The sequence below is a fragment of the Neovison vison genome, chromosome 3 (assembly GCF_020171115.1).
Source record: "Neovison vison isolate M4711 chromosome 3, ASM_NN_V1, whole genome shotgun sequence".
Classification (NCBI taxonomy): domain Eukaryota; kingdom Metazoa; phylum Chordata; class Mammalia; order Carnivora; family Mustelidae; genus Neogale; species Neogale vison.
In genome coordinates, this window is record NC_058093.1 from 50,125,026 (window position 1) to 50,151,192 (window position 26,167).

The following is a 26,167-nucleotide window of genomic DNA, read 5'->3' on the forward strand; positions in this document are numbered from 1 at the left end:
TCATCATGCTGGAGGAAGGGAAATCATCTCCTCTTCAGTTCACTTGTCATGGTTACTTGATACAAACATGCCTTTTCTTTAGGGTCACATAATTATAGTCAGAAGTAGTTAATGCAGATAGGAGAATGAATATGGTCAAGTTTGAAAATGAGTACTTAATTTTCCAATGTTCTCAAACTGAAGAAAAATCTTTTTTTTTTTTTTTAAACAAAGACACACAAACGTAAGAAATCAATTTCTTGTTGGATAAACCAGATAATTGTTAACTTTGGCAAGTACAATTGGGCAAGAAGCTGTTTCTGCAGCAATATTTTTGGACTACAAAGATATGTGATGACAAGTTTCGGGAGGCAGGAGATAACACATAAAAAATATATTGTATTGTCCTTAGGCAATTTTGAAATGGATGGATTTGAGAATTCTCACTTTTGTTCTTGTACATAAACAAGTTATTTTAAGCATGGTAGATAAATCTAATATGTATGGTAACTAGAGTGTATGAGGAAGAAATCAAAGGTTAATAGGCATCTATTTTGTGCCAGGCTCTATGCTGGGCATATTATATACAACTTTACTTAGTCACCACAAAAAATTTTAAGATATGTATTTTTATCTCATTTCACAGGTAACTGAACAAAAGCTCATAAAATATTTAAGTACTAATCTGATAAATAATAATCGTTTTTAAATTAAAATTATAAGTTTCAATCATTAATAGTTGGGAGTATTTTTCCTTTTCCTGACATAGAGACATTTTTGTATTTACTTCTGTATCATTTTATCTATCTACCTTTTGACAGATGGCACAAATATTCAGGGTATGGTGATGGGCATAAAAAGATAAAACTAAGCTAACTGGTGCACATGAGAATTAAATCCAGAATTCTAACTTTATTACTACATCAACAACAAAAAGATCAATGAGGTCAGATCAAGAAACCAAAATAAATGGTCTTACCTCACTATAATTTATTTTATTTTGTCTTGCCAACATAATTTCGGGTGTATCAGGCATGATGTGGACTTGGGTCTTGTCTTTGTCCCAGGCTTCTGTGTATAAGCGCTGTGAATGATAAAAAGGGTAATGAATTAGAAAAACAATGTTGTAAATAGGAGTTTCTAATTTAGAGATCATGACAAATTTGAAAGCCAGCCTGCTCACTATCTATGCTGTGTGCTATATGACAATAGTCTTTGATCTCTTTGAAATTACAAGATACTTATTGTCACTAAATATAAACATGGGCTAAGATATGAAAAGAAAAAGTATATGTTTTGTTACAGGATCACCTCCAATCAAATTACAAGCAACTATTTTCTAAGCATATACAAATACCCCTATGTACTATATCTACATTAAATACTTTCCATGGTTTTGCTCGTGGTTTATTAACTGCAAATGTAACTGGGTATGCCTTCTCTAGATTTCTTTTCGATAAATATCATGGAGATCTGCATCTCACTTGTTTGTTTCATACTCACCTAGATAAGTACCTGAAAGAAAGAAACCTTGATATCAAACCATGTATTACTCTCATTGGCTGCAAACAAGTTGAACACCGAACATCTATCCTATTCTTTACACTGGCTATTTCACAAGAGATGTCAAAGCAGAAATTCCCACATACATTTTTGGAATCCTAATGTAACTGAATAGAGAATGCAACCAAAACCCTAAACACAATATGGCAGTTGGATAAAACGAAAAACACTAAATTAACCATAGATATTCTCAAGGATATACAGTTCCATTTTAGTTTCCCCCCAATTGGGGGCTCACCTTGTTCATATTGAGGGCATTGTTCTTGGCCAGCACCTGCTCCAGGGAATCAGGCACACTAGTGAACTTGAACTGGTCTGGAGGCTGGCGGTAGATGTTGTCACTCAGTATCTCCGCAGCTCTCTTGCACTTGACCAAATCCAGAGACCCAATGGGGACCCAGCCGATGCCTCTCAGCCACTGGAGATCTGACTTGTAAACGTTCTGGTGAGATCAAACACAAAAGCAAGTGTTACTTAAGCTGTTATGACACTTGCTTTAAAAAATGAAAGAAAAAGGTTGAAAAACTTTAATAGCCAAACTTCACGTCTATGTCTTTTCAAATACAAAGCCCAATTAGGCCTTCATAGTATCATGTTCTCTCCTATAGGAAAGTAAGACACACTCAATGAGAGGCAGAGAGAAAAAATGTTATTACTTCTGAGGCCTCAGCCTAATCCTAGACCATTATCTATGTATCACCGTGCATTACTATCATAAGCACGGTCACCGGTAGTATATAATGGGTCCTAGTACTCACGTCACTCTGGAGGTCATAGGCCTGTCGAGCATGGATGACATCATTCTGATCAGGCAGACACATCCATTCGTGTAGGGGATGTCTGTAGTCTACGTCACTGACTAAGGTCTGGCACTTCTTAGCCAGCACCAACCCCAGCATGTCCACTGGGCTGCTGAACTTGGTCTTCCACTTCTCAAAGTCCTTCTTGTACTCCCTGTCACTCTGAATCTTGGCCACATGCATAGACCACATTATCTTGGGGTCATCCTCAACATTTCGGGCTCCGATGTGATGGCCAAGTTGTTTTCGGTAACCATCTTTGTATTTGTACTGAATAAAAGTAGTGATTTAAAAAATAAGCATGAATAGAAAGGACTAAAAGTATTGTTAGTTTAAAACATCATTTTTTAAACATCACTTAAAGTGTCAAATTTAAAATAAATTTGGAATCATCTGAATATCAACTCATCTCTTCATCCTAAACTCTGATTTGACTATAGCAATTCTCTAATGGGAAAACAGGCCAAACTACATAGTTCTATGGTTTGCAGACATTAAGTCCCTGGAAATAAAGGCAGCAACACTTCCAGAATATCAGTCATGGCAGTACACTGCCTTTTCTTCATCTTGGGTCAGTGAAATCATCCCTCAGGCCTCCCAGTTCTAACTCTGTTGACCTTCACTGGGTCATCTGACTCCCTAAAATGGACTGGCTTGTGTTTTCTATCCTGCATTCCCTGCTCTGCTGGACATCAAATCTGGCTGGCATTTCTTGGGATTCGCCAAGTGAGAAAACAGATTATATCACTAAAAGAAAGCGTTTTGGAGGTGGTGTAAGTTCTGAGTGCATATTCTCTCTTCACTTTAGCCAGCACACACAAATCCTAAAGTATACTTATGGAAGCCTGAATTCTTCACCAAAGGACCCACTTCTTTCAGAGGACAGCAGAAAGACAATCAGGATCACCACTTTATTGCTTTTGGTTGTCTTCGTTTTTCTGTTTTCATTTGATAAGAACTCAAAAGGAAACACTTAAGGTAATTTTCCAAAGAAAGGGTTGGCAAAAATCCAGATCAGATTCACTGAAATGCACATTTTCCTAGATCTGGCTGAACACGGTCTTTTTCAGATGTTGAGCCAACACATGTAACCAAGTTATTTTTTTTTTTTAACCCTTCTGGCATTTTCTCATTTCTCTATAAGCTACGTGTTCAAGATATGGAGATGAATGTCTCATAACTATAGATATGAGCAACTATAGATTCAAATTCAACTTTATCTTGAAGTTCAGGATACCCTCTCTACCTTATGGACATGAATATTAAAGTGATTCAGACTTAAACATGTAAGAGTTTTTCTGATGAAAAACTTTTTTTTTTTTTTTTTTCATTTAAAGCACAATAAGCATGCTTTAACTGGCACGGAGATGCATCTCCCTGCTGTAATGATGATCATTCCCCCCATCTATATGCACATACACGGAGTGTTGCTACTCACATCACTGGCGATGTCCCGGGAGGCCTTGGCCGCCACTATTGGGATGGCATCGGCTCGCAGGTCGTAGCCTTTCTTCTTTGCTTCTTCATTGGCGAGTTTATACAGAGTCTACAAAGAGTGTCAGAGTTAAAGCAAAAGGTTTGACAGGGACAACTGGGAGATTACTAAGTGACATAAAGAGTAATTTTAAAAAGGAAAGACTCTAGAAATAACCCAAATTCCTAGCAATATTGAAAGCAAATAAATTATATCTTACCAAAAAGAAAATATACACAGCTTTAGAAATGAGATCAGTTAACACAGACTGATATATTAGTCCATTATATATTGTAGATTAATACATATCATGTGGTTTGATATATTATGTATAATCTAATAGTAGAGATCAATTGACAAAGTATCAATTTCTACATGCTAAGTAAAAAATAACTCGAGAACAATGTTTATTAGTCATATATATAAAATATATACACATATACTTTTATCCATTTCTTTATTAAAACATCTTTCAAAATCAGGTAATTCTTTATAATGTTTAAAAAATGAATGAGAAAAAGACTGAAGTACAATTTAAAACATAGCTAACTGGACTATAATCACAACTTTATGGGTCTAAATTTTGGCTGTATCATATTAGTAAAACATGCAGCTATAGATTGCATTTTACTTAAAAAAAAAAAAAAAGTCATCGTGCTGTTCAGAGAACACTTCTTTCCCATGCCTGAGGCTTTCTTTCTATAAAAGGAGCTCAATTATTTTTCTCTGACCTTTCTCCTTTTTCTGCCCCTTTCCTCTCTGCCTGTGAAGAGGTAAAATGACTTAATGATTCATTTCACCATTAGGGATGGGATAACTGGGCACTCCCTGCTAAGCTTTGACCATGTCCCTCTAGGAATAAGCCTAGTGCTCTTCTCTGTTTCTCTCGGCTCTAGACATGAGGGGAGGGGAGCTGACTGCCCTGCTCCAGTGTGGCCTCTGCCTCTGGGAACCTAATTCTGGGATTTGGTTAGGCTCCTTTAGTTCTCATACAAATGCATCTTCGAACCTAACTTTAGTGGCATAAAATGTGCGATTTCAACTTCTATTATTATATTCCTTTGTTTTACCTCTCAATTTTATTTAGGATCCAGGAAGGGAAAAAGTACATATTATCAGAGTCCCCCCCTTGGTTAAGATTGCCAGATTTAGCAAATAAAAATATAGCATGCCCAGCTGAACTTGAATATTAGGTAAATGACAAGTAGTGTTTCAGTATGAATACTGAGCCACTATTTTATCTGATCATCTTACTGCTTAGAAATACCAAAAAAATAAAAGATAAAAAAAAAAAAAAGAAATACCAAAAATACTCCTCAGCCCCACCTACCCATACTGGCAACTAAAAAGATAACGTGCCTTCAGTTTGCCCACGGAATCCTACAGCATATAATATTTAACCCAGAAATGAAAGGCTGTGATAAGTGTTCATATCACAGAGCCAAATGCACCACAATAGCTGAGGCCTGAGAATCTCCACAAAAGTAAATGCAGGAAAACAAATGGTAACAATGATAACAAAATCAGTGTAGCACCAAAGTTTGCTCTTACCTCACTGTAGTTGAGCTTGTTCTGCCTTGCCAACATGATCTCCGGGGTATCGGGCATTATATGAACTTGAGTCTTGTCTTTGTCCCAGGCCTCTGTGTATAAATGCTATCAAAGAAGAGGTTGATAGAAAACCACGTGAAGGTGTGGTATATATATATATATATATATATGGAATATTACTCAGCCACCCATATATATATATATATATATATATATATATATATGCCATGGAATATTACTCAGCCACCAAAAAGAATGAAATCCAGCCATTTGCAATGACATGGTTGGAACTGGAGGATATCATTCTAAGTGAAATAAGCCAGAGAAAGACAAATACCATATCATTTCACTCATAGGCAGGATTTAAGAGACAAAACAGATGAACATAGGGGAAGGGAAGGAAAAACAAAGTAAGATGAAAACAGAGGAGGAGGCAAACCATAAGAGACTCTCCACTCCAGGAAACAAACTGAAGGTTGCTGGAGGGGAACTGGATGGGCGGATGGGGTAACTGGGTGCTGGGCATTAAGGAGGACATGAGATTTAACGAGTACTGCATACTATATAAGACTGATGAATCACTAAATTCTACCTCTGAAACTAATAATATGGTATATGTTAAATTTTATTTAAATAAAAAAACTTTAAAAACTATTTGAAATAGGAATAACAAAAAGTCAAAATAAACACAACTATTACTAATCTAGTAAGAAAAATAAACCAAACTTGGATATACGGTATTCAATTTAAGGTTGGAGCCTTAGTATTAGTTATCGAGGTTAAAACTGGGAATAATAGAAATTATTTGGAGGATTTCAAGTGTGTAATTTAGGAGGTAAATGTGACCCTCCACTTCAACGGATAATTTTAAGTGCACTAGTCGTTAGAGTACAGCAGCATCCTTCGGCATGTTAGAGAGGCTGGAGGCAGCTGGGGCTCACCTTGTTCATATTGAGGGCATTGTTCTTGGCCAGCACCTGCTCCAGGGAATCAGGCACACTAGTGAACTTGAACTGGTCTGGAGGCTGGCGGTAGATGTTGTCACTCAGTATCTCCGCAGCTCTCTTGCACTTGACCAAATCCAGAGACCCAATGGGGACCCAGCCGATGCCTCTCAGCCACTGGAGATCTGACTTGTAAACGTTCTGTGAAGAAGAAAAATGGCAGAAGCTCTTCAGCAAGATTAAAAGATTTTGGGTACAGAAGCCAAGGCAATTAGTAATAAATAATGCACAATATGGATAAGCTGCTGTGTTACTGTTTTTTAATAGAAAATAAGCTCTCTGTGTCAGGAAGACTAAAAGAGCAACTGTGTCAAAAACAACCCAGAGGTGTGTCCTGGCCATGACAAAAAGTGACCATATGCTTCTGGTTGTAAGGAAAGAAAAATCTAAACTATTATCTTTTGTCGTTCAGTTCAGTGAATATTATTATAACGTCCATGTATACAGGAAAACAACAGCATCCCAGAGTGGGAGAAACCACAGATATGTCCAACCGCAGGCTACCAGTAAATACATGTTAGGCCTAGTCCGATGAAATCCTCTGTAGTTATTAAAAGCCATATTGTAAAGAATGTTGGTTACTTGTAGAAATGTCATTAATGTAACATTACATGAAGAACAAACATAAAACAATGTATGTGAATAAATTACATGAGCAGGAGTGGGCTTTTTCAGTGGTTAGATTATGTTCGGTTTTATTGCCTTCTGTCTTTTTTTCCTCCTCTCTCAAAATATCTGTAATGCTCTTTAAGAGTAAACACAAAAAGAAGTGAAGCTATGGGAATGACACAGAGCCACTGAAGCCCTGAGCAGACTTTTCCCAGCCTTAGCATTGCTCAACGCTCAGGGCAATAAACCACCATGACATTGGTCCAAGGTCCAGTCTCTTCCCACCAAGTCCTCAGGACGATTAAGATGGACTCCTTTCCAGAATTGTCTTTCCATACTTTTCTCCTGTGATTTATTTTAAAACATTTTTCTGCTAAAGGATTTTTGTGAACCCATTAAGTATTCATAACTACTTCACAGCAAAGGAACTGGACCTTTGCCCAGCTCAGTGGAAGGATTTTACCCATAACAGCAATTAGGCAGAAAATAGAGACTGCTATTTTGCAGTCTAGACAAAAAGCCTGTTGGAATTGCCCTACGCTGACTACTAATTGTCCCCCAAATAACAACTACAAGAATGAAAACAATAACATTTCATACCTCTGGAGTGCTTTTTAACTTTCAAATGACTGTTAACTTTCAAATAACCATTAAGGCTGTTTATCGCAGGGTTGGGGAGGAGATCTTGGAAAGGCACCCAACTAACAGACAGATGCAGTCAGGCTGTCAGTCAACACTGTCACTCCAGGGGTGACATTAGCCATTTTAACTGTCTTTCATGCACATGTCTTTCATGCAAAGCCTTTCTTTTTGGACACAGTTGCAAAACACAGGGTGGGTGTGTCAACAACTACGGAACAAGTGTGGGTGGTTTCCTAGGTGAGCTTGCATAGTTTTTGGTAAGGGTCAATTACTGTCCTCCCAAATCCTCTAATGTTTAATAATCCCTTCAAACAGTTAGGAACTGTGCTTCTCACATCCAGATTGTTATTGAAAGCGGCAGCACTAGGTACTAGGGTCTGTCATTTCCACGTGACCGCTCCACAGAGAGCCGTTCTGAGCGGCGCTAAGAGAAGACAATGCAATGAACTGACCCAGTAGTTTACAAACACAGCAACTTCTCTTATTTCATAAGAGTAACAATTAGCATTGTAGCAGGCATCAGAATTCTCATGAGAACCTTGTTTGGTTTGCAAAGAAACTAAAAACAAATTTCAGAGTAATTTTATTTTATATAAAAATGTGTAATTTCTACCCCCCTACAAGAATAAAAGAAATGTCTCCATCTGGTGGACTCTGAATTCTAACATCGCTTAATTCTTTTTTTTATAGGACCAAATCCAGCTTGTAAACTTCACTTCCTCATAAAGCCCATTAAATACATTCATAAAAAGCAATAATAAAAGTTTATTCTGATTGAGATTTCACTCATTGATCAATAAATCTTAGCTTACGTGGACAATGGGTTGCATATGAAGGACAACTTTTATAGAATTTCAATTATTTCTGAACACCGCTCTTTTATGGAAGCTGTACTCACATCGCTCTGGAGGTCATAGGCTTGTCGAGCATGGATGACGTCATTCTGGTCAGGCAGGCACGTCCACTGGTGCAGGTAGTTCTTGTAGTCTATGTCACTGACTAAGGTCTGGCACTTCTTGGCCAGGACCACTCCTAGCATGTCCACTGGGCTGCTGAACTTGGTCTTCCACTTCTCAAAGTCCTTCTTGTACTCCCTGTCACTCTGGATCTTGGCCACATGCATGGACCACATCATCTTGGGGTCATCTTTGATGTCCCGGGCTCCAATGTGGTGGCCAAGCTGCTTGCGGTAACCATCTTTGTATTTGTACTGAGATGGAAACACACAAGTCAGGTTTTTATTATAAGCCCTTGGAGGTCAGAAGTCTGTACAAAATCACCTTGCTTACATCAAAGCTGTAAGTTGACTTTTGCTAATAAACATTACCTCAAGCTGGTATCCTGACCTTTACCCTTGAAGCTTATAGAGCTAAGAACATAGATGGAATCCATATAATTGTAGTACATAACCCAAATCACCTATGGCTTGGTAATAAAGAATAATTCTGGAGGAAGGTAGTGCCCACAGGAGGGAGAGGCCATTTGAACAAGGGAATCTGGAGAAATGAATTTTAGGTACTAAAAGTATGTCAGGAAAGAGATGCACTTGGCAACATGGCATGTTTCATAAGTCATAAAATGAGTGTCTGGTTCCTGGAAGGATGCAGTACTCTAGGTCAAGGACCTAGTTTAGTATACTAGTTATTATACTAATATAAACAAACAGTATACCACTAGTATGCTAATACAATACCAGAATTATTATACTAGTGAAGCTGAGGTAGCAGTCCAATTGGTTAGAACATGCTCCAAAAAACTCCTGGGTTCTACTCCTGCATAGGCCAAGAATGTTTTTATTATTTCATGTTCAATGACATTGTCCTGGGATCTGAGCCAGTTATTCAAAATACATGCCTCTAGTCTCAAAGACCACTAAGAAAAGTATGGATGGATCAGCAGGATGCAGTATGGTACAGTGGAAAGTAATGAGGTTGTCTCAATTTTAATTCCACCACCTACTATGAGTTTGATTTTACACAAGTTGCTTAAGCAATCCACAAAACAGGGACAATGACATTGCTTATATCCTAGGATAATTATGAAGTATAAGATATCACATGTCAAGCTCTTAGCACGGAATTCACAATACTTTCAAGTTATTATTGTTATTTATAATTATTGACATAAACTCACGGAGAGGCCCAACATACATAAACTAAAATGAGTCACCAACAACATAAAGGGCAGTGTATTGCTGTATCCCCAAATACCGGGCCCTTGATTTTTAGAACAGTGGTCTGTTCTTCAAGAATAGGTTAAGGCACCAGGAAGGGATGATGGATTTATTCTGGGAGGTATGTGCTAGACAGCCAGGAGCTGTTATTAAGGGTACAACCTTGGGCTCGTAGCCACCTCTGATATTGATCCACTACCTTCTTTTCATAATCTTAGAAAGTGAATGGCATGTGTCCTACGAATTTTGTGAATATTGTTAGTAAAATGTCACATAAAGCCAGGACCTGATTCTCACGGGAGGTACTTAAGTTTCTGAGTTATACTTTCTAGAAGCACTGTGAAAATTTTTATATCTCCAAGCCTGCAGCTTTACTCTAATAATTCCCACGTGAATGGATCTTTCTCTGTTTTCAGCGGGTCAGTTTTCATTGAAGATGCTGTGTCCTAAAGGTTATAAACTGCTTGTATGAATATCGAATTTTTCACTTCCCTCAAAACTAGCAAAACTTTTCAAAACTAGGTTTTTGAAAAATCCCACATAAATATACTAGGACTTATTTCCAAAGGGCGAGGAAAGTTCTTTTTGAAGATTTAGCTCAGTGACAACATCACTTCAGCCTGATTATATACTTGGGGCGATGCTGGAACTCACGTCACTGGCGATGTCCCGGGAGGCCTTGGCAGCCACGATTGGGATGGCATCGGCTCGCAGGTCGTAGCCTTTCTTCTTTGCTTCTTCATTGGCGAGTTTATACAGAGTCTAAGTTTGGGCAAAAAATATATAGACACACATAGATGTTGACATTTATGCCCCCAAACTGACAGGGGACTAAAATAATTTACTAAGTTCGACACAGGTAGGCGCCTATAATAATCTCCCACTGAGTGTTCTAAGACTTTGCTCTGTCTGTTGAAGACTTAAAAATGATGTTTACATAGAACATTGCAGCTTTGTTTTTCATTGTAAAACTTGTGTGAAATTAATGAAATATAGATATTATCCACTGTTTCAAAATTTTTAGTTACAACCCATCAGTCAGTTTTGACGAGAACTAAAAAATTAAGCTGAAACTCGTGCACCTAAGGTGGCAAAATGTGGATAAGAGGGAAAGACTTGATTAACTGTTGATCATGGAAATTAATTCAACCCACACTGATTCTGCACCAGCTGTGCTTTGACGGTGCTGGGTACTTGGGAATCAAAGAGGAGTAGGAGACTTCTTCTATCGTCAAGGTTCTGGGAGAACTGATGGAAAGACTGGTAGACTGCAGACAAGCTACCAAAAAGTCAAACCACAAGCGGTGATTTAACCATATCATTGACAAAGAGCTCCAGGGAGGAACAATCAATTCTGAATTGAGAATCGAGAAAGTTTTTGCAGAGAGACTGATCTTTGCACTAAACCTTGAGTGATGCGTGTGGTTTCAGAAGACTAGGATGGCAGTCAAGGCCAGAGGGCACTGCATGAATCAAAGCACAAAGGAGAGAAAGTGCAGGGGTGTCAAACAGAGTGGGGAGCAGTGCCAGGCACAAGTGGCAGGAAAGGACTGAGAAGAACCTAGAGTTGGTCTGAAGGCTTAGTGCTAAAATAAGTTTGTGCTTAATTCTATAGGAAATAGGAGACCATGCTTTGAGGAAGAATGACATAATCGAATTTGCATTCTATCTTCCTGTCCTAAATGAGGGGGGGAAAAAAAAAAGCAGAAAAACTAAACGGAGAAAGAAAAGACAGAGAAAGCAAAATAGGCAGGCAGGTTAGGTCTTTGAAGCAATAGCAACACTACAGCCTCTCTGAGCTTTTGCAGCAAAGACAGAGCCCAGATTTCCAAAAATGCTCAGTGGCCAGTTACAGAGGCTCTTTGTCTTCTGAAATTCCTACACATACAGTATATGCTTTCCTTTATACAGGAAACAATACAGGACCCATATTAGAGGCTTAGCTAAAAAAAAATTCACTCCCTTTTGCTTTGCAAGTAGGACTTGATGTTTTTTGGTTTTGGAGACAATGAAGAGTTAGTTATATAAGTGCTAAAATTATAGTTTGCACCCGCCAAAATAAAATGACTCAAGATGGTAGCTCATCTAGCTACATTCTCTAAATTATATCCTGCAGAAGAGTGATAGACGGTTGACTTATACCTTCAAAGAAACAATATTTTCTTTGCTGGTAGCACAAAGCTGGGAGAAATAACTAACACATCAGCTGACAGAAAAATCAGATTCACAAACATCTACAGAGGCTTACACCAGTAGGCTTAATCTAGGGAGAAGAAACTGCAGAGAGATAAATGTCAATCTTTGAATCTTTGAATTCCTTTTAAACTGAATTTAAATTGCCAAATGTATAAATGCAGGATAGAGGAAACCTAGCTTAAGCCCATGCAAAATGTCTTGGGGTTTTAATTGAGCCCAAGTTGCACAAGCCCCAGCAATGACAGGGCTGCCAGGGTGTTAAGGCCCTGGGTGCAGAATTAGAGGTCAAATGTCCAGAAATGAAAAGAAGATGTCAACTGTATTCTACACTTGCAAGATTTTGTTTGGTTCAGAGGGTCACATTCTAGCAGGGATGTCATGTGAGGAATGCCCAGGAACTGGGGATCGCTGGATTAGAAAGAGAACCTGGGGTGAGGGGTCAGGGGAGGCACCACAGTAGTTACCCTCATCTCCACAGAGTTGGCAGACACTGGTTTTGCACAGCCTCAGAGGACTAGGAAGGTCTGCAGAGAGAACTCTGTGACTCTGCATCAGAACCATTTCCTCACGGAATTTTCCAGAACAAATGGGCTCATTTACAAGATAAACTCCTTGTCACTGAGAACACTTAAGCAAGGGCAGGATGACAACCTGTTGGGTGGGACTCTTGGAGTAGAAGAGAGGCTGACCTCTCAGCGTAAACATCCATGGCTCTGACATGGGGGCACATGGCCCTATGCTCACAGAAAGTGAAAAGGAATGGGCTCATTAAATACCCTGGTGGGTCCTCTGTTTCTGTTTCTTTCACTGGGTTATTTGATAATTCTGTGATTTTAGACCTTGACTTAATTTTATAAATTAATAATCTTAAACCTTGACTTTAAACTACAATTTGGAAAAACAAATCCTATATGGAAAATATATCTAGTACAGCAATACAGCACAAGAAGAAGATAAATATATATTTAATCTATTGTTAATTTCCTAACTTTAAAAAATTAATAAAAGTTCTGATTAATTTTATGATTACTGCCTAAATCGTTCGTTCTTATCTATTTCACTTCATAAATGATAATTTGTAGTATTTGAAGTTTGATGTTTAGGATGAGAATTGAGAAATGTAAGAGGTGTTATTTACATGGAGCAAGAAAAAAGGATTCTTTATAAGGTTGCTATATAGTATTATATCAACTTGGACAGATTAACTGAAATAAGACACAGCATGCAAAATTCATAGAATTAGTATCTGCCCCCACCTCACTGTAGTTGATTTTGTTCATTCTTGCCAACGTAATTTCTGGTGTGTCTGGCATGATGTGGACCTGGGTCTTGTCTTTTTCCCAGGCTTCTGTGTATAAACGCTATCAAAGGAAATAGATAATGTCATCAGGAAAAAAAATCAGTATACAATTAAGAAAAATTTCAGGACCACAAAAACTTTATAAACAGAAATAACAAAAGGTTAAACATCTTATACACATGATGTATAATAGACACATCTTCAGGTAATTAGTTCAGAGAACAGATATTTAGTGCCTTATGATAATCTGAAATGTGTGTTAAGAAAAGGAAATTGAGAGTATCTTTTATGCAAAGATAGTTTTCCATAAAAATATATCATTTTATCAAAACTATGAAACAAATACTAAAGTAACTATTAAATATAAGTGACACAGAGATAGATAGATACAGATGGATGGATAGATATCTTTGGTTGCTCAATGCTTGCTTGCTTGCCTGCTTTTCTTGATTATTTCTTTGATTTCGCTTTAGGAGTCCTACCTTGGTTCTCTGAAATTTGAAGCCTCACCTTATTCATGTTGATGGCATTATTCTTGGCTAACACTTGTTCCAAAGAATCAGTCACACTGGTAAATTTGAATTTGTCGGGAGGCTGGCGATAAATTTTATCACTCAAAATTTCAGTTGCCCTTTTGCATTTTTCCACGTCCAAAGAGCCAATAGGAACCCAGCCGATGCCTCTCAACCATTGCAGATCTGACTTGTACATATTCTGTTGAGACAGTCAATGAATATTTATCTTGGCATTGGGAAAACATTTTCATCTAAAGGATATGAAATAAAGAGTACTCTTGAAAATACAGTTGGATGGACAGTCTATCAGATCATACTCCTTTTTGTCCGGAAAGTTAAACAATTATTACTCTCAAGGAAAGAAGAAATGCTATTCCTGCCTTGCAGGGCCTCGTAAGCTTGGTGCCTTTTGTTACCTTCTCCAAGGGATGTTAATTCACTTATTTCCTACCTTTGCATGCCATTATGATCCTCATATACTCACATCGCTCTGGAGGTCATAGGCCTGTCGAGCATGGATGACGTCATTCTGGTCAGGCAGGCACGTCCACTGATGCAGGTAGTTCTTGTAGTCTATATCACTGACTAAGGTCTGGCACTTCTTGGCCAGCACCAACCCCAGCATGTCCACTGGGCTGCTGAACTTGGTCTTCCACTTCTCAAAGTCCTTCTTGTATTCCCTGTCACTCTGGACCTTGGCCACATGCATGGACCACATCATCTTGGGGTCATCATGTATTGCTCGGGCACCAATGTGATGGCCAAGTTGCTGACGATAGCCTTCTTTGTACTTGTACTAGAAGAAGAAAAAGCCTTGTGATCAACTGTTTTAACTTTTAGTAAAAAGCAATTACTAGGCCCCAATTTTCCTATTCTTTAAAAATATAATGATTTCCTCCTGTATATAAATACATGTACTTTGTTAATAATTTAGAAAATAAAGTATATATGCATACAAAAAAATAACAACATTATTCTATCACTCAGTGTTAACCACCATAAAACCACTTTTCAGTGTGTGTGTGTGTGTGTGTGTGTGTGTGTGAATAAAATTAGAATAAGACCTGGCTTTTCTAGTTATTATACAAGCACTCATCTGTGTCATTAAATATTCTTTGTAAATATGAATTTTTAATGGCAGCAGGTATTATACATTATTTTGATACATTTTAATACTTTTAACCCTTCTGTGAACGTTGACCATTTATTTTTAAATTATGATGGTCACTTCTCATATTCCGGAAATAAAGAAACAAATATATTCTTGACTTCATTGACTAATGAAATAGAAGGATAAAAGTTCCTAGAAATGTAAGTAAAGAAATCACTTAAAGATAGTAAATATTGGCAACTAATCACCAGATGCAGAAGCAAACACACAGTACGTGTGGATGATTGCACAACGAATAGTGTGTCGTATTCATTCAGCCCTTGTAGGTTCATTGGTTCATAAAGCGTGAGTTAGTTTTGAAGGAATCCTACGATGAATTCAATTATATTTAAGAATTATCATGTGGAAAAGCCCAAAAGATGTCTGCACTACAGCCAAATAGCCAATGCTTTCATCCGGCAGGAAATGGATAATATTTTGAAATGCATATTGCTATGGACTCAATCATAGCTTTGTATTGAGAATTTTATTACCTTGATTCTAAACTATATTTAGAAAAAGACTGTTGGCAAGAACTTTAACCTCGTACCTTACTTGCCCTACCATATAACCAGGAGACAGAAAAATCTCTGAGTCAAAGCAAAGAACTTTTTGGGTGCACTTACCTCACTTGCAATGTCTCTGGAGGCCTTGGCCGCCCTGATGGGAATGGCATCCAGCCGCATATCATAGCCTTTCCTCTTGGCTTCTTCTAGGCCAAGTTTATATAGTTTCTGAAATAGACATAAATCATCATCAGTTTGATTTATAAAGTGCAGTGTAAGTAAAATATATCACGCACCATGAATATATTGCTTACGTCACTGTAATTTATTTTGTTTTGCTTAGCCAGTAAAACTTCAGGAGTATCTGGCATAATGTGGACAGTGGTTTTATCTTTATCCCAAGCTTCTGTATATAGGCGCTAAAGAAAAAAAAAAAAAAAGACGTGATTAGTACAGGCTAGTAATGAATAGAAACATAAAATTTTTTTTTAATAATCTGGTTCTTAATGAGACTAAAGACAGACTGTTCTATGAGTTGGTATGTGTGACATCTTCAGGTCTAGATTCTCATATCAGTAAAATGCATAGCACTTACTTAAAAACCACTTTAATACCAAGCAAAAGAATTAAATACGATTTTTCTTTTATAGAAGTAAATGCCCATGTTTATAGAGACACTCTCTCTTTCACATGTGCGCGCACACACACACACACACACACACACAAATACCTCCTTCAATTAAAGACAAGACTTACATGGTTCATGGTAATAGCATTGTTTTTTGCCAAAACCATTGGGATGGAGTCCATAAGGCTGGAGAACTTGAATTTATCTGGGTGCTGACGGTAAATGTGATCACTCAAAATCTGGGTAGCTCTCTTATTCTTCTCATCCTCCAGAGAGCCACTAGGTAACCAGCCAATGCCTCTTAGCCACTGAAGGTCGGACTTATACAAATTCTGAAATTACAGGTGACAAGCCACTTAACATAAGCATAAAAATATGCCCCTAAAGAAATAAAATCATATATTATATATTTTACTAGACTATACATATTTAAATGGTTGAATTCTTGGGAAATTTACAAATTTTGGTATGTGTTCTGAAGCAATGGAATAGTCAAATTAGAAGCATATTTTGGAAAATATTTTATTTTAGATAGTATTTTAAATAGAAGCACATAGAAAATGATCCAACTCTTCTAGATCAGAATATTAGAGGCTTTCAGCAAAGCAATGAGGGTTTTTTTGGCTCTTTGTGGGATAATGGTGCATCCAGATATTTAGGGGACTGGATGGGGCATGGGCATTAATCTAGGGACACAGAACTCAGTTGTGTAAACTCAACACCACTTACTTTAAGGAAAATTTTCTTCTTAGGAAAACAGTCATGGTATTTAGTTAGCCAAAGGAAAATCTTAGACTCACATCACTCTGGAGGTCATAGGCCTGTCGAGCATGGATGATGTCATTCTGGTCAGGCAGGCACGTCCACTGGTGCAGGTAGTTCTTGTAGTCTACATCACTGACTAAGGTCTGGCACTTCTTGGCCAGGACCACTCCTAGCATATCCACTGGGCTGCTGAACTTGGTCTTCCACTTCTCGAAGTCCTTCTTGTACTCCCTGTCACTCTGGATCTTGGCCACGTGCATGGACCACATCATCTTGGGGTCATCTTTGATGTCCCGGGCTCCAATATGGTGGCCAAGCTGCTTGCGAAAGCCTTCCTTGTACTTGTACTGAAGAAAAAAAAGATTCCTTGATGCTTACAAGATTAACTTATGTTGCAATTACAAAGCACATGAACTCTACATGTTTCACAAAGCCTAGAGAGCCCCAGATTTACGATACTTGTAGGAAAGGTTAAAGGCTAACTCACACACAATACATTTCATACAAATTCCAGCTACAAATACCTTGAGTTTATCCTCATCCCACACTACATCTTTGGGATCATTCCACTCTGTTTTAATTTGTTACTCCTTGGAAGATTCTGTTCAATTTAAGATTAAATTGAAACGGCTTTAAAGTGATAAATTGTAATCAAATCAATATAAACAGTGGAAAAAGTCTTACTTCACTGGCAATTTCTCGGGATGCTTTTGCGGCTTTGATTGGTATGGCATCAAGAGGAAGATCGTAACCTTTTTTCCTCAATTCCTCATAACCCATTCGGTAGAGTTTCTGTTAAGAGATGAAGATCACTTTGGGAAAAGCTGTTTTCCATAAACAACTGCAGCATAATGAATGCAATGTGCTAAATATTTTAAGAGTCCCTGAAATAGTATCTGCTCTAGAATACTCAAATGTAATTGGAAATTATGCCCATTGATTGCTAATGATCCTATTTTAGACTTTAAAGCTCTTCGATTACCCAAATCAACATAATTAAATTTTAGCTCTTCCCAAATATTTCTGAGAATGAGGCAGAAGTAAATTGATAGAGAAGTGAAATAAAATATAATTTAGGTGCTGTTTTCCAATTAACTTTGAGTGTTTCATTGGAAGTTTTTGCTAGACGAGAGTAATGCTTTTCATGGGGAAAAAGTATGCCTAATGGGCTGCTCTTTCACACAGCTAACAGGTAGCAAAATAGCCTATTTTACAATATAGAGCTGTCCGTAGTAGGGTCTGCATGTGGAGGTAAGAAACAAAATCCTTCATAGTTTTCTAAATCTAAGATTTTTTTGGAGGAAATTTAAATTTTGAATATAAAAGCTCAAGTGAAATACTTTCTTCAGATTTGTTACATAATGAAATATCTGAGAATACAATTTAATGCACTTTATTCTGAAACCAGATTGTTTAAAATGACTTTTGATCTTGGAATGTGTCCATATTTTAGTCATTTGTGGCATTATCCTAATACATTATTTAATGTTGAAGCCTTTCTATTAGAGTTTAGAATTTGTCTTTAAAATATTTAATTTTTACATCTACAGATTTCAGAAGATTTTGCCACGATGACAATAAAAGTAAAAATGGAATTGTCCTGCATGGGTTTTTTAATGTTCATTCATTTGAAATTTCATTGAGTTTTGTGTGTATTGGACGCTATACTAGCTAGGCACTGTAAGCCCAATACAAATTGTCTCTGACCCTGAGGAGCACCCATTCATACAGGGAAGAGCAATATAAACCATTATATTATGATGACATGTGTCATAAAGAACTACAAGAAACAGACAGCACAGACCCCCAACCCTGCCTGAGATAGGGAGTGCCAATTATTTTGATATTCAACCTAAAAACCACTAAATAAGGAATCTAGGTCACATGTAGTTCATTAATCAAAATCATTCAGACATGCAATTTATTTCCAATTCTTTGCCTTAGAAGCAATTAAAAGCTTTCTGAAAAACATGAATTTGGAAACTTACATCACTTGTATTGATTAAGTTTGCTTTAGCCAGAATAATGTCAGGTGTATCAGGCATGATGTGGATTTGAGTCTTGTCCTTGTCCCAAGCTTCTCTATAAAGTCTCTAAAATGAGAAATAAGAGCTTTTCAGTGGTTTCATTCAAATAGTGAATGACATCATAAACTTCAAGCAGGATCACTGAATTCATCTGAATTAGGGATTTTAACTGATAGCATATGCAGATAACATGAACAGAAAATAAGTAGTGGTTTTTGTTTTTGTTTTTTAGTTGTCTGGGATATAACTATCTTTCAAAATATAAAGTATGGATTACCTTCTCAAGGTTACAAATATCCCTGCCCATTAGAGATCAATCGAAGTAATGAGAGTTTCTGCCATGATCATCAAATAGAACAGAAGTTCTCCATCTGATTATAATAATCTCCCTCACTGTTTATCTGGGAGATAGTCCTTCCCTTCTCAAAAAATGAGATATTTGAGGTATATATAGAAATTTGAATCACATTCCCTATGCATTTTATTATTTATGGCTCTAATAATTTGGGTGGATTAGGATCCCAAGAGAATTTTGTATGGAATTTATCAAAATGTCTTCTATATCCCAGAGCCATCCGCTATCTTTCTTCTATGGAAGACAAGACAACCCAAACAAAAATTTCATTTGTTTACTAAAACAAGGGGGTGAAAGTTTGACGAAAAACAGAGGCCTGTCAGAGAATCTCCTCACAAGACACGTATCAATTACAAAAGATTAAATATTAATTTGACAGTGGAGAAACCTCTCAATACCACTTTAACTAAGTGATCAAAAATCAAATGATCAGTATTGGAATGAAAAGATATCACGGGGGTGCCTGGGTGGCTCAGTGGGTTAAGCCGCTGCCTTCGGCTCAGGTCATGATCTCAGGGTTCTGGGATCGAGTCCCGCATCGGGCTCTCTGCTCATCAGGGAGCCTGCTTCCCTCTCTCTCTCTCTCTCTGCCTGCCTCTCCATCTACTTGTGATTTCTCTCTGTCAAATAAATAAATGAAATCTAAAAAAAAAAAAAAAGAAAGAAAAGATATCACGGATCACCTGATAGGACATACGGAGGAGGGTACTACATGTGATGTCCTGCTAAAAGTACAAGACCTGAATCAAATCATGAAGGAAACAATAGACCCAAACTGTTGAAGATTCTGCAAAACAACTGGCTTATGTTCTTCCCAGATGTCAAGGACTTGGAAGACAAAGGAAGAATGAGGAGCCAGTCCAGATTAAAGGAGACTACAGACACCACAAGCAAATGCAGCGTGTGATCTTGGATTGGATTCTGGATCAGAAAATAGTTTTTATTTTGTATAAAGGACATTCATGATAAAACTGAATAAATTCTATGGACTAGTATTGTTTCAATGCTAATTTCCTGATTTTGATCATTGCACTCTGGCTTGGTAAAAGAATGTTCTTGTTTTCAAGAAATGCACACTGAAGTATTTAGGGATAGGGAGGCATCAATGCAGCAACTTACATATATACAACAGAAAAAAATAGGAAAAAAAAAAGCAAGTGTAACCAATGTTAACAATTGGGGAATTGGGATAAAGAAAGAGATATGCATACATAATTATATTTATATATTTATCATATATATTTAAATTATTTGTACTATTTTTGCAACTTTTCTCTATGCCTGAAATTATTTCAATATAAAAAACTTGAGCAGTCTCATTGGTTCCTTGAACTTGTCAGTTTCCCCTTAAGGCACTTAGTGTGGGTTATAGGGTTTGATGCTTTTCTCCTTCCTGCACATGCACATAACCCACAGAAGCTAAGACCTTCAGGACCAAAACAAAGCAAGGCTTGTAGATTTCCACATATGTTTATCCTGGTTTTGTGCTAACCTTTCTGATTAAGATGAGATATTCTCAACCTCAGCAGTATTGGTATTGTATCCTGGAGTATTCCTCATTGAAGGGATCTTGTCCTGTATGTTTCTGGAATGTTTAGCAGCGTCCCTGACTTTTATCCACTAGATGCCAGTAGCATGCCACCCTCAAGTTGTGACAACTGAAAAGATCTCTAGGTGTTGCTAAATGTCCCTGGTTGAGAACAACTAAGTTGGACCATGTCTTCAATGGTGTCATTTTCACCACAACCCTGCCCCACCTCCCTGAAAAACAAGAAATACTAGTATTTGTTTATCCTGAGATACATGTATTGGTTTATTATTCAAAGGAGAGGGGTGCTTGGGTGGCTCAGTCGTTAAGCGTCTGCCTTCAGCTCAGGGTCCTGGGACTGAACCCTGCCTCGGGTCCCTGCCCAACGGAAAGCCCGTTTCTCCCTCTCCCATTCCCCCTACTTGTGTTTCCTCTCTTGCCGTCTCTCTCTCTCTCTCTCTTTTTTTTTTTTTTTTAAGTTTTTATTTATTTATTTGACAGAGATCACAAGCAGGCAGAGAGGCAGGCATTGGAGAGGGGGAGGAGGGGAAGCAGGCTTCCGGCAGAGCAGAGAGCTCAACGCAGGGCTCAATCCCAGGACCCTGAGATCATGACCTGAGCTGAAGGCAGCAGCTTAACCCACTGAGCCACCCAGGCGCCCCTAAATAAATAAAATCTTAAAAAATAATAATAATAAATTTTTTTTAAAAAAGGAGAAACAGCGGGCTCAAGGATCCACGTGGCCCTTTTCCAAAGCCTTAAGGTATCTGTACCTCCGCATTCCTACAAGGAGGGCATACTGCTGAAGAGGTCTGTTCCGAGGCATTTTTAATGTTGATAAATTTCATGACTGAAGGTTTCTCTCTTGCCCACTTTATTAGTTCAGAGCTCTGTACACAGCTCTGTTTCATGGAGAAAAGAGAAACTTGGATTTCAAAGGGGGAACTATTTTGCATAAATTTGTTGCTTTATTAGTCACCCTATTGGATTCAAATTACCATAATAAAATAAAGAAGAAAAGAAAACCTGAATATTTATAATAAAGCTGACAGGTCAGCATTTATTATAAATTTTGGATGCAAAAATTGCAAGAAGCCCATGAAAGGTTGATTGGGAAGAGAGGAGCTACAATTTATCAAATGCTTACCATAAGCTGGTTATGAGGTTTATAATAAAACTAATATATATGATAGGTGTAAAATATATAGCAGAAGTAATCAGATCCTTCTAAGACCCAGACAATTATTACTATGTATCAATTTAAACTTTCTTACCTGTTCCAAAATCTCAGTGCACATCATTCAACTTTCTGTAATTTTCCAGGTTATGCTTCTCACTGAACAATGATGAGTACTCTTTCCCTTTGCATAGAATTACTCTACACTGCTATCTTTTTTTTTATTTAATTCAATAAATATTTAGAGTTACAAGCCACACACTGGTATCAGTGCTGGAGAGGGAAGTAAGTTGAAGATGGGATATGTTCACACACACACACACACACACACGTATATATGTATGATATTACCTACGTGTCTTGACTTGGCAAAGCTAAATGTATTATAAAAGTTTGGCAGAAAATACACTCTTTATAACATTTCCATTTGCCTGTGCAAAGTACTCAAAATACTGCTCGTTCATACACTTTACCCCAACAACAACAACACAAAGTCTGGGTCTTTAATACATTCAAGTTTCAAAGAAAAAAAGTATGTTCGATAGCGTTCTCATTTACAGGATGGTTAGTTGGATGAATGGATGGATGGATAAATAAATAAATAAATAAATAAATAAATAAGAAAGTTTTAGATGACGAAAATTGGTACTAACACATTTTACATGATTCAGTACAGGGTGATTGATAATTCAAATGAAGCAACCAACATTACGCATCAAGCTGTGTTGTGCTATGCTGTAGGATATGATGCTATGCTAGCCTACTAATTATTAAGCAAATGCTATTGAGTACCTACCAGTTATCAAGCACTGTAACTTTTCTATTTATTTCTAAAGAGTTACTCACATCACTCCTATTTTTGGCATTTGTCTTTGCCAGAACTATGTCCATGGCATCGGGAATGCTGGTGAATTTGTTTCTGTCTGGGGGCTGACGGTATTTCTTCTCACTGATGATTTCTGAAGCCCGTTTGTTCTTTTCTGCCTCCAAAGAACCCAGGGGACTCCATCCTATGCCTCTTAGCCACTCAAGGTCAGACTTATACAGATTCTGTGAAAATACAAAACACTCCATCAAAAGCCCATCCTCATTTGGACCCTCAACTCAAGTGATTCTACACATTACAAACAGATACATTTTAGATATTCAATAACAACTCCTCTTTTTACTTTGTCTCCCTGTGACCAAATGGCTACTCAAATAGTAATATATAAGCCATTCAATTAAATAGAAACTGACCTCACTCTGCAGTTGATAAACCTTTTTAGCTTGAATAACATCATTCTGGTCAGGCAGGCAAGTCCACTGGTGCAGGTAGTTCTTATAGTCTATGTCACTGACTAATTGCTGACATTTCTTGGCCAGCACCACTCCTAACATGTCCACTGGGCTGCTGAACTTGGTCTTCCACTTCTCAAAGTCCTTTTTGTATTCTCTTTCACTCTGCATTTTGGCTACATTCATGGACAGGACAAGCTTTGGATCATCTTGCAGACTCCGGAATCCAATATGGTGGCCAAGTTGTTTGCGGTAGCCTTGTTTGTATTTAAACTGAAATCAAAGGAATCAGTTCTTTTATTAACATAAACAAAGATCAAGTGAAGCTCAACAATCTGAGCTTAATTAAAAAGCTCCATATGCATTGTTGGCATGTCTGTTTTCCAAAACTGAAAAGAGAAAAGTGATGTCCCTGTTAATTTAATAAGAAATGTAAGAACTTACATAAACGCTTCCAGAAAAAAATGTAATGTAGTTGATTCTCAGGGGAGATTATGCTAAATTCTAACTAGAGACAAAAATATATGCCAGGAGGTGCTAGACATTGGGTATGCAGACCTTAGGGTAACATTTGCACAAAACTCTTTTGATAGCCTTATGGGAGTGATCTGAAAATATGGGCTGCATGGCCAAGAAATAAGAAAGATTCAGGACTTGAGCAACAAGCGTTATGGTATAGATTAACTTATTAAGCAGCAGGAATTTTAGTGGTTTGCTATGTGGTTATATATTATAATCTTGTCCTGTTCAGGATCCATACCTTCATGCACATGTAGCTACAAAAAGCTAAATACGTTAGATTAGAAAGAGAATTCCTCAAGATCTCAACATATTGCCAAGACAAGTCAAATCAACTACATAAATTTAAGAAAAGTGAAATCCACTATTTAGATTTAACTGGGAAAAAACTGCACTGGATGACTGGATGTACTAGATAGTACTGGATGACTATTGTAATAGTAACAATAATAACAATAGTAATAATAGCATTTACTTGATCCTAGGTGCCTGGGCTACTCCTTCATGGAGTTAGGTCCTACTCTCACTTCATACCCGGAGTCACAATTATATATATTATAAATACTCAGGAGTTTAGGCTGACTAGAAGTTCAGTATGGGCAAGCTGACAAAGCTGCTTATAAAACTAATGTTAAAGATTCTGCAGGGACACAGATAAAAACAAGTCAGAAACTCATTTACTCTGGCCTGACCTCCTGTGACAGGGAAGCACCACTAAATTTGGGCACAATATTTTGAGAAGGGTACTGAAAAAAATAGAACAAATCACAAGTAGAGTGACGAGCTTTTCAAGAGTCATGAATAATCAGAATACTGAAAGACTTAAAAACTAAAACCAAGGAGAAAAACTAAAAACGTGTAAAATGAAGAGGTATCAGGTGGAATAGGAAATAAGCTACTTTGTGATGTTCTAGAACAGACTTAGAGTTGATCAACAACATAATCAAATTCAAAATAGGAAACTATATAATGACAACTAAAGATGATCCAATAAGGAAATGACCTGCCCTAAAGGGGCACACAAAATATTTTTATGTGTAAAATTCTTTCATGTGTAAATGTTCACAGACCAGATGACCACCTGTTGAAGGTGGAGAGAAGGCCACTGAGTGGGAGACTGCATTAAAAAGCGTTTGCATCGGGCACCTCCGTGGCTCAGTGGGTTAAGCCGCTGCCTTCCGCTCAGGTCATGATCTCGGGGTCCTGGGATCAAGTCCCACATCGGGCTCTCTGCTCAGCAGGGAGCCTGCTTCCCTCTATCTGCCTCTCCATCTGCTTGTGATCTCTCTCTGTCAAATAAATAAATAAAATCTTTAAAAAAAAAAAAGCGTTTGCGTTGTCTAAGTAAAGTCTATGATTCTAATTTATCAAATTAAGTACTCATAAAAATCTCTAATTTCCTTAATTTTAAAAAAGATTTTATTTAATTGATTTGACAGAGATCACAGGGAAGCAGGCTCTCCACTGAGGAGAAAGCCCGATGAGGGGCTCGATCCCAGGACCCTGGGATCATGACCTGAGCCGAAGGCAGAGGCTTTAACCCATTGAGCCACCCAGGCATCCCGGGGAGATCTTCTTTAAATCAGTTCATTTGTGGCACTCCAGAAATGTGGGAAAATCAATTAGATAATTTATTATTACTCACTCACTGTCTTGCTGGTCAGTTCCTTATTAGAATGAATCAACATGCCAAAGAACCTACAGCAATAATGATGCTTGAATGTTCCTGCAGGAGCATTTAATGTTATGTATTCTCCGTGAGGTGAAGATTATTTAGAAATTGAAGAAATAGCATCAGTGATTTCCTAACTATACTTTTGATAGTAGCTGATTTCTTTTTGTGTGAAACCATTAGTTAGAACCATTTGAAGTCTTACCCTAAAATTAACTTTATGTGAACTTTCTCACCATTGTAGAAATTATATCCTGGGATCGATCCCTGCATCGGGCTCTCTGCTCCGCAGGGAGTCTGCTTCCTCCTCTCTCTCTGCCTGCCTCTCTGCCTACTTGTGTTCTCTATCTGTCAAATAAATAAATAGAATCTTTTTAAAATAAATAAATAAATAAATAAAAATAAAGAAGATCTTCCCTTCTATTCTTAGAATTCATTGCCAGATGCTGTCTTTACACAATTTTTCTCCAACCCAAGTCCTTGTCTTGTTTTAAAAAATTTTAAGATCAAAATTCCACCAGCATTTTTCAAAGAGCTAAAACAAACAATCCTAAAATTTGTATGGAACCCAAAATTGCTAAGAAAATGTTGAAGAAACCCAAAATTGCTAAGGAAATGTTGAAAAAGAAAAACAAAACTGGGGGCATCATGTTGCCTGATTTTAAGCTATACTACAAAGCTGTGATCACAAGACAGCATGGTACTGGCACAAAAACTGACACACAGACCAGTGGAACAGAGCACGGAGTCCAGATA

General features: G+C 37.5%; 1 protein-coding gene across 1 annotated transcript in view; it reads right to left on the reverse strand.

The window, feature by feature from the left end:
• The window catches only part of NEB (nebulin), a 207,157-nt gene that overhangs the window by 106,845 nt on the left and 74,145 nt on the right, over window positions 1-26,167 (reverse strand). Inside the window, exons 51-65 of the mRNA XM_044242061.1 lie at window positions 23,182-23,493; window positions 22,789-22,992; window positions 18,844-18,948; window positions 17,540-17,647; window positions 16,891-17,202; window positions 16,219-16,422; window positions 15,777-15,881; window positions 15,583-15,690; window positions 14,291-14,602; window positions 13,802-14,005; window positions 13,248-13,352; window positions 10,450-10,557; window positions 8,521-8,832; window positions 6,309-6,512; window positions 959-1,063 (exon numbers count right to left, since the gene is read on the reverse strand). Of these exons, the coding sequence (XP_044097996.1) occupies window positions 959-1,063; window positions 6,309-6,512; window positions 8,521-8,832; window positions 10,450-10,557; window positions 13,248-13,352; window positions 13,802-14,005; window positions 14,291-14,602; window positions 15,583-15,690; window positions 15,777-15,881; window positions 16,219-16,422; window positions 16,891-17,202; window positions 17,540-17,647; window positions 18,844-18,948; window positions 22,789-22,992; window positions 23,182-23,493 (2,808 nt within the window). The remainder of the gene's footprint in view (window positions 1-958; window positions 1,064-6,308; window positions 6,513-8,520; window positions 8,833-10,449; window positions 10,558-13,247; window positions 13,353-13,801; window positions 14,006-14,290; window positions 14,603-15,582; window positions 15,691-15,776; window positions 15,882-16,218; window positions 16,423-16,890; window positions 17,203-17,539; window positions 17,648-18,843; window positions 18,949-22,788; window positions 22,993-23,181; window positions 23,494-26,167) is intronic.